Raw genomic sequence first — 9,615 nt, 5'->3', positions numbered from 1 at the left:
GCCTACAGTGATACCTGCAAGTGCACAGGGTCAGTTGTAGCTTGTGTGCAAGAACAGGGTCATTCCACAGGGACTTGGGAGTGTGCAATGAAGTTACACTATGCTGATAATTGATGCAAAACTAAATGGAATGGTAAAGAAAGACAGTGAGCAAACAGAAAGTGACAGTGAGGAAGTAACAAAGTGAAACAATGTATGTACAAGGCCAACATGAGAGGGTATTTACAGGGCAGTGACAAGAGAGGACTGGTACTGTGGACAGCACAGGCAAAGGAAGAGAGGCACAGCAGCAGCAGTAGGGTAATGCAGGCTGGGCAGGGAAGCAAAACAGGGCAGAACAAGGCAAAACAGGGCAATATATCAAAGGGAAAGTGGACAATGGCAATGGAGATAGTGTCATTATATACAATGTGGCAATATATACAATGATAAAACAACAGTGATCTACATGTGCATATTAACAATGGCATGGTAGTGGCAATGTGGTAGTGATAAATCAAGACAGTTGCAAACCAAGGCCTAAGCCAAGGGCAATGGCAGGGGAGCAAAACTACAGATACAAAACAGAGAAACAACACAACTAGGTTATGAATCCACCTTGTGACCGAGCCAAATAATGTAGTTCTAGGTTGAATCCCTAATGGAACTAAGTGACAGTTAAGGCCAACTTAAGATCCTAAGCATACAAAAAGGGAATAGCAAGATAATCAGCTTGCTCAACTGATGTGCTCCTAGTATTGACTGTCTTTTGACAGTACAATCAATCACAAGCACTAGTGAGCACTGATTTCTCCCATTGCTCAATCAATTCAGTGAACTAAGGCTTCTAACCTAACATTCCACTACCTAACAGTCCACTAAAGCTTCATCTGAGCCTAGCTATACACATACACATGTGAGCTCACAAAACAGCAACAAAAAAAAACATTTACTAAACAGAGAACTACAAACTAACATGTGAACTAGAATGAAATGTGAATTAAAACATAAAACAAACTGAATTGAAACAAGATAAACTAAAACTGAATTTGGAATTAAAATTGAAAATTAAAATTAAATCTACAAATACAAAACAGGGAAGAAAAATCTACCCAAGAGGAACTGGCTAGTCCAGCCCTCATGGGGATACACTGGCTAGTCCAGAGATATCCTTCATCCTCTACACCATGAGCTATTTATACTTCAAAAGCCCCAATAATTTACAAACCCTAAAATTAAAATTAGGTATTTTCAATTCCGAAATTGCTCACCAAATCCGCTGAATTGGTGGTGACCCATGCCTCTTCTCTTCTCTCTCGATCCTTCTCTGCCCTCAATTTCAATCTATAGCCTCATCTATTTCATCAACTCTTCACGCCTAGGATTCCAGCGAGAAAAAGGGGTGATGGGCTGATGTAATAGATGGCTAGAGAGTAGGGGGATGTATAGGTGATTGAGACAGAGGAGTTGGTGGTAGAGATGGTGGTGACAGGAGCGATGGATGATGGAGTTGCAGTCGGGAAAGGTGGTAGCAGGTCGGGAGAAAGAAGAAGAAAGAAGGAGGAGAAATGATTTGGGTTAGGGTTCTCTCTTTTGGGGTATAGGGTAATTAATGTTTGGGTGTGAGGCAGTTTCATCAAATTTCGATGTCTTGCGATGCTTAGCCGTGGGGTGTGGAGATGAAGATTGATCTAACGGCTAAAAGTGAAGAGGCTGGCAGCGACCGTTGGATGCAGATTTACAACGAAACTAACGGCGCCAGATGGAGTTAGGTGCTGTAGTGTTAGACAGGAGCTTCCGATTTCGATGAACGATGATGAAGCGACCATTGGATGATGAGATGGATCCAATCCGACGGCTGAAGATGGAGGCGGGTTTGGATATAGGAAATGGGTTTGGGTGAGGGTTTTGGGCCTTGGGTATGACAAGCCCATTCTTTAAGAACAATTCTTCCTCTTCAAGACCATTCCTAGCCTCTTGGTTTTGTGCACAACGTTCTTCGCGGCTTCCTTGCGTAACTCCTCCCGGCTTTTCACAACTTTTCTGCTATATTCCGCTCCGCAATTCATCCAAACTTTATTTATTACCTAAAAATATAAAATTAAGTAAGAAAAATATTTATTCTTGAAAACAATGAAAATACAGAATATGGGATAAAATGTAGAATTAATGCACAAAGGATGAGTTAAATGCCAACAAAAAGGGATAAATATATGCACTTTTTAGCACTCATCAAACCAAAGTTCAGATCGCACAACCAAATTTGCTACCAGCCACAAATCCCTAACAATGCCACTTTGAAGCCTAGCTCCATTGTAAGACGTGATCAAATCATAATAAGGTTTTATATTGAAAATACCTGCTATCCAGTTCCAAGCTTTTTGCGCAAAACTACAGCTCCAGAGGACGTGCTGAAGTGTCTCCTCTTCAATTTGACAAACGCTGCACCTAGAAGCCAATTGAATCTTAAACCTGCTGCGAACTTTATCAAGAGTTGCACACGCTCCCCGAACAAACTTCCAATTCTGAGCCGCCAAAGAAGGATGCACAACTTTCCTCCACAATAGCGAAGCTTCTTTCATAGTAGGGAACTTCTTTCTAATCAATTCTCTAGCTGACTTAACTGAAAACACACCCTTCATATCAGGCATCCAAATCCTCTTGTCCCTCCCACTACAAAGCGTTGGCAAATTCTCCATAACCACACCAGCACATACAAGATCTTGCAAGTGAGCTCCTTGCAACAGCCAATTACCATGTGAAATAATATCACAAACCCGACCTGATCTGTCCAAGTCTGAACGATTAAGAACACTTGCCAAAGTCTCACTTCCATACCACACATCATAGAAAAGAGACGTATTCCTACCATCTCCAATGATGCATTTTGTATTATTCACAACTTCCTTATGAACCCAACAAATTCCAGGAAGAATAGAAGATTTTACACCAGCCATCTTGAGACGCCCATCCCTGCAAGTGAATTTAGACTCCAAAAAACGAGCCTACTTCTTAGAAGAAGATTTAATAGACCACCAAAGCTTCATAAGCAAAGCCTTGTTCATAGTTTTTAAACTAGTGATTCCAAGACCACCCTCCTCCACAGGACTGCACAGTTTATCAAAACCAACCACAAAAGCTCTAGAAAGATTTGAATCACCCGACCAAAGGAAATTACGGATCACACGCTCACTTTGCTGAATGAATTTCACCGGCCACTTATACACAGACATATTATGAATGGAATAACTCGAAAGAACATTTTTAACTAGAACAACTCTGTCTTGAAAAGAACGCATCTTACCTTTCAGAACCGAAAGCTGCTCTTTAAGCTTATCCACCACATTGCTAATATGATGATATCTCACCGCACCAGGCATAACTTTCACCCCCAAATAACGATCAGGAAAATGCGTAACTTCCATCCCTAGAAAAGCAGCAATGGTATAACGTCTACTCAAAGAGCCACTACCAAAGTAAATTTTGCTCTTCTCTCTACAAACACGCTGACCTGAAGCTTGCTGATAAGAATCTAGCAACTTCACCAAACTTCTCAAGCTCTTCATATTTCCCTTGCAAAAAATCATAATATCATCAGTAAAGAATAAATGAGTTGGAGCAATACCATTACGCCTAACCAGGTGAGACATATCCTTGTTTTGAAATAGTTTTGTGATGTTTCTACTAAGAACATCCTCAGTCAAAACAAAAATAAGAGGCGAAAGAGGATCCCCTTGACGCAACCCTCTATTAATTTTGAAAAAACCTTCCGGGCTACCATTGAGAAGAATAGATATACGCGCTGACTCCAGAATTTTCTGAATCCACAAACACCAATCCTCAGAAAAACCATATCTTCTAAACACCTCCATAATGAAAGACCAATTAACAGTATCAAAAGCTTGAGAAATATCAAGCTTCAGGCCCAAATTACCATCCTTCCTTTTGATGTGCAGCTCATTCACCATCTCAGAAGCCAAACTAATATTCTCATGAATATTCCTACCTTTCATAAAAGCCACCTGCTCCTCTGATACTAACTTATCCAACACCCGACCAAGTCTAGTAGCCAGAATTTTAGTGAAAATCTTGAAGAAGAAATTGCTTAGACCGATAGGTCTATATTTTCTCAAGCTATCCGCACCTCTAACCTTAGCAATCAAAATAATTAGGCTAGAATTCGAACCCTTCGGAATTGACTTAGAAGTCCAAGCATAAACAATAGCCGAATGAAGATCCTGCTGAATTATATCCCAACAATGTCTATAAAAACACCCTGAGAAACCATCCGGACCCGGAGCACTATCCGCACCTAAATCAAAAACTGCTGATTTAATTTCATCCAAAGAAGGAATGGCATCCAACATCTGCCTTTCAGTCAAAGAAATGGACTCATGCTCATAATCAAAGAGATTATCCTCAATAGGAAGCTCCACACCATTGAACTTCGACTCATAATAAGAAACCACATGGTCACGAAGCTGAATAGGCTCTGAGATAGTCACACCATCTTCAGTAACCAACTCCGAGATTGTATTTGCGCTCCTTCGAATGTTTATATTGCTGTGAAAAAAGAAGTGTTACTAGAACCCTCCAAAATCCACCTATTACGAGCCTTTTGTTTCAACATAGTAAGATGTTGCATACGAACATCTTGAACCGCCACCAGAGAATCCTTCATAATGTTCAATTTAGAAGTATTAAAAGGATCCTCATCAGAATTCCTACAAGCCACTTCAAACTTAAGTTGAGCTTGTTTCAGCCTAGCATTAACATTTCCAAAGACCGTTTGATTCCACAATTTGATTGCCTCCTTCAACCTTTTCAATTTATAAGGAAAAATAAAATCCAAATTACCATAAACCGGAGACTTCCAAGAATCTTCCACCATTCTCAAGAAATCAGGATGAGAAAACCACATTTTTTGGATACGAAAAGGAGCACGCCTAGGCCTCGGAGCAAGGAAATGAAACCCAATAAGCGTTGAATGATCAGAAACTTCCCTAGGAAGAGCTTTACACCGCCAATTCGAAAACTTAGCTAACCAAGGCTCATTGATAATAGCACGATCCAATTTACTAAGAATTCTACCAACACCAGATTGACCATTAGTCCAAGTAAACTTAGACCCCAAAGAATCTGCTTCAAAAAGATCATTATCCTCCATCCAATCAGAAAACTCATTAATACAAGAGACACGAACCTCACGGCCTCCCTTCTTTTCATCTTGACGAAGAACACAGTTGAAATCTCCCATTATCAGCCAAGGAGTTGTAGTATCCACAGATGAAAGTTGAGACCATAATCTTCTTCGAAAAACTTGAATATAACTAGCATGAACAAAAGAGATTAAAACCCCCTCAGTTCTAACAGTAATTGCTTGCCTAGTCATATTAACCACCTCTGGCTCTTCAATATTAGCACTCCACAGGATCCAAAGATTCCCAATATTATGCATAGAAGAATTATGAACAACCTTCCTCATAAAACCAGTTAAATTTAACTTATAAATTACCTTGTCAGAGAACTTAATCTTTGGCTCAGCAACACAAAGAATCTCCGGCTTCAGATCATGAACAAGTTCACGTAACTTCTGCCCAACCTCCACCTTTGCCACCCCATTGATATTCCAATAGAGCACACGCATCAAGAAACTATATTCTTTGAATTATTACTAGCATCAGGAATCCTATCAGAGTTCCGTTTAAGTATAACTGGGGAGAATCCCTTTCTAACTCGAATTCCCAAATCATTGATCTCAGTTTCCGAATCAGACTTGGACCCCTTATTTGTACTTTGTTGAGAAGTACTTTTCTGATCATTAGAAATCCGAATCCTAACAGGTTTCCTAGATTTCTTTGGCTGCTCCACGGGTATGTCAGACCATTTAGACCTCCTAACACCTGACGAAGCCTTCTCTGGAGTGATTTCTTCATCTGAACTCTCCTCCCTTTGCTCATTGGATTGCTGCACAGAATCCAACCCCAACTCAGCAGACAAAACATTGAATTTATTAGGAGAAAGCACACAAGCATTCTCATTAATAGCTTTGTAGCGAGACAAATTCTCAATATTGTCCACCACAACATCACATCCCTTCCTTCCTGAAGTTTCAAAAGGAGTAGAAGAAGAGCTAGCATTAGTCTTATCAGTGATAGAGTGATTAGTTCTAGCCAATTCACCACTCCCTACTGACTTAGCTGAGGTTCCAATTTCACCCACTGGTAACCTACTAGCTAATACTCCTTTCTCAGCTAACGCCTGCTTTGCTTTCTCTAAAGCTACAGACGCTGCATGAAAAACAGCTTCAGAAGAAGCTAACTCATTCTCAAGCTGATTGGTTTCCTCCACACCAATAGCATTCTCCTCTACTTCACCTGGTAACACAGCAAGAACACCATCATGTTCCGCATTTTTTGAAGCATCATGCTCCGCATCTTTTGAAGCATTATCACCACCAGGAAAGTTCTCAACATTCTTTCCTTTACGCTGCCTCCTATTCCTAGCAGTTTGCCAGCCTTTGGAAGAATCTCCCTTTGCTGTAGTATCAGCCTTTGAAGAGTTATCATCACCCTTAGTTTGCCTCCTGCACTCATCATCATTGTGCCCAATAATGCAGCACTTCATACAGAATTTCGGAGCCCGTGGAATCTCCAAATATTGCCAGAAAGTACACCCCCCAGCTGTAATCTTGATTCTACTAGGAATGTGCTTCGCAAAATCCACATCCACCAAAACTGAGGCAAAGTTACCATACTCTAGATTAAGAGTTCTCTGATCAACTACAATGGGAGTGCCTAATACCTTCCCCATAGATAACAAGTTCTTCTCTGTCCATAGTTCTGCATGGAGACCTGGAAAGTGAACCCATATGTTTGCATGGGAAGTTTTTTGACGTTCAGGATCAAAACCTGGGTACCAATCCATCAGTTTGAGCTCATGTTGATTTACATACCATTTAGTGCGTCGAATCCTCTCTTTTGTTTCAGCATCATGTAACATAACCACGAAAAATCCTTTACTCATAGTCACAAACTTTGCTGAGCTAGGGTTTATCTGCCATTGATTAACCAAGCTGGATTTCACTTCCACAAACTTCAATCCCGTGAAGTTCAGACGTGCAATAAAACTATACTCAAAGGGTTTACATCCTTCTTGATAAAAATCAGCTGGAATAATAAGAGAAGGCTCTCCATCAATCAGAGTAGGGTTTGGCAAGCTATTAATATCAACACACGTAGGCTGCAAAGTCTGTTTTCCTTTTACTTTCTCCGCAAAAGATTGTTGCTGGGAAATAACCCTAGAAGAAGTTACTTGTGTTTCCTCAACCATGATGATCAGATTGAAAAAATGTTAAGAAAACTTGAAAAAAAAAACAAAACCCTAGAGAAATCGCTAGACTTTCTCTTTCCTCATGTTTTCATTCCTCTTCACACTTACCTTTTGAATTCTAGGTTAAAGCACAAAATTCCCTACAATAATGAAGATTATCTTTGGATGTTTCCTAAAAACACTAAAAACACTAAAGAGCCCTGAAAGAGCTCTGAGAAACCTTAAAAATCTCAGGAAGACTCCAAAAAGCTTTGAAAAGATTAAATTTAATAATACTCTGTAGCACTAGGATCTACAAGCTAGGAGATTCGTTAAAGAATGATAATAACAAATCCCTACAATAATGAAGATCAACTTTGAATGTTCTCTAAAAAACCCTGAAAACTCTAAAAAGCCCTAAAATATCTAAAGAGCTCTGAAAATCTAAAGAGCTCTGAAAAACTCTAAAAATCTATGAAAAAGCTTTAAGTTAATTATATTTCGTAGCACTAGTATCTACTAGCCAGGGTATTCGTTAAAGCCAACTGAAAGTAACTTAATTCTTTATAATGAATGATACTAACAAAATTCCCTACAATAATGAAGATTATCTTTGGATGTTTCCTAAAAACCTAAAAACACTAAAGAGCCATGAAAGAGCTCTAGGAAACCCTAAAAAGCTCGGGTAGACTTTGAAAAGCTTAAATTTAATAATACACTGTAGCAGTGGGATCTACAAGCTAGGAGATTCGTTAAAGAATGATAATAAAAAATCCCTACAATAGTGAAGATCAACTTTGAATGTTCTCTAAAAAGCCTTGAAAACTCTAAAAAGCACTAAAATATCTAAAGAGCTCTGAAAAACTCTAAAAACCTCTGAAAAAGCGTTAAGTTAATTATATTTCGTAGCACTAGTATCTTCTAGCCATGGGATTCGTTAAAGCCAACAAAAAGTACCTTAATTCTTTATAAAGAATGATACTAACAAAATTCCCTACAATAATGAAGGTTATCTTTGAATGTTTCCTAAAAATCCTAAAAACACTAAACAACCCTGAAAAAGATCTGAGAACCCCTAAAAAGCTCAGGAAGACTCCAAAAAGCTTTGAAAAGCTTAAATTTAATAATACTTCGTAGCACTGGGAATTACAAGCTAGGAGATTCGATAAAGAATGATAATAACAAATTCCTACAATAGTGAAGATCAACTTTGAATGTTCTCTAAAAAGCCTTGAAAACTCTACAAAAGCCCTAAAATATCTAAAGAGCTCTGAAAAATCTAAAGAGCTCTGAAAAAATCTAAAAGGCTCGAAAAAAGCTTTAAATTAATTATATTTCGCAGCACTGGTATCTACTAGCCAGTGGATTCGTTAAAGCCAACTGAAAGTAATTTAATTCTTTATAATGAATGATACTAACAAAATTCCCTACAATAATGAAGGTTATCTTTGGATGTTTGCTAAAATTCATAAAAACACTAAAGAGCCCTGAAAGAGCTTTGAGAAACCTCAAAAATCTCAGGAAGACTCCAAAAAGCTTTGAATAGATTAAATTTAGTAATACTCCGTAGCACTTGGATCTACAACCTAGGAGATTCGTTAAAGAATGATAATAACAAATCCCTACAATAGTGAAGATCAACTTTGAATGTTCTCTAAAAACCTTTGAAAACTCTAAAAAACCCAAAAAAAATCTGAAAAACCCTAAAATATCTAAAAAGCTCTGAAAAACTCTCAAAAGCTCTGATAAAGCTTTAAGTTAATTATATTTCGTAGCACTAGTATCTACTATCCAGGGGATTCGTTAAAGCCAACTGAAAGTTACTTATTTCTTCATAATGAATGATACTACAAAAATTCCCTACAATAATGAAGATTATCTTAGGATGTTTCCTAAAAACCCAAAAAACACTAAAGAGCCCTGAAAGAGCTCTGAGAAACCTTAAAAATCTCAGGAAGACTCCAAAAAGCTTTGAAAAGATTAAATTTAATAATACTCCGTAGCACTGGGATCTACAAGCTAGGAGATTCGTTAAAGAATGATAATAACAAATCCCTACAATAATGAAGATCAACTTTGAATGTTCTCTAAAAAACCCTGAAAACTCTAAAAAGCCCTAAAATATCTAAAGAGCTCTGAAAAATCTAAAGAGCTCTGAAAAACTCTAAAAATCTATGAAAAAGCTTTAAGTTAATTATATTTCGTAGCACTAGTATCTACTAGCCAGGGTATTCGTTAAAGCCAACTGAAAGTAACTTAATTCTTTATAATGAATGATACTAACAAAATTCCCTACAATAATGAAGATTATCTTTGGATGTTTCC

The 9,615-nt window shown here is 38.2% G+C and overlaps 1 protein-coding gene across 1 annotated transcript; it reads right to left on the bottom strand.

Annotated features, from left to right (window-relative positions):
- Positions 1–2,201: 2,201 nt before the first annotated feature.
- Positions 2,202–2,936, bottom strand: LOC113327579. The gene has a single exon (XM_026574756.1). It carries the CDS (start codon positions 2,934–2,936, stop codon positions 2,202–2,204), a length of 735 nt encoding a protein of 244 aa, XP_026430541.1.
- Positions 2,937–9,615: the final 6,679 nt, after the last annotated feature.

Source organism: Papaver somniferum, unplaced genomic scaffold, assembly GCF_003573695.1.
Source record: "Papaver somniferum cultivar HN1 unplaced genomic scaffold, ASM357369v1 unplaced-scaffold_104, whole genome shotgun sequence".
NCBI lineage: Eukaryota > Viridiplantae > Streptophyta > Magnoliopsida > Ranunculales > Papaveraceae > Papaver > Papaver somniferum.
The sequence above is the reverse complement of the archived record's forward strand: the minus strand, read 5'-3'. Positions and strand labels throughout refer to the sequence as shown.

What these genes read in the sequence shown, in the direction of transcription:
- LOC113327579 (XM_026574756.1), bottom strand. Translation starts at nt 2,936, where the DNA reads ATGGCTGGTGTAAAATCTTCTATTCTTCCTGGAATTTGTTGGGTTCAT.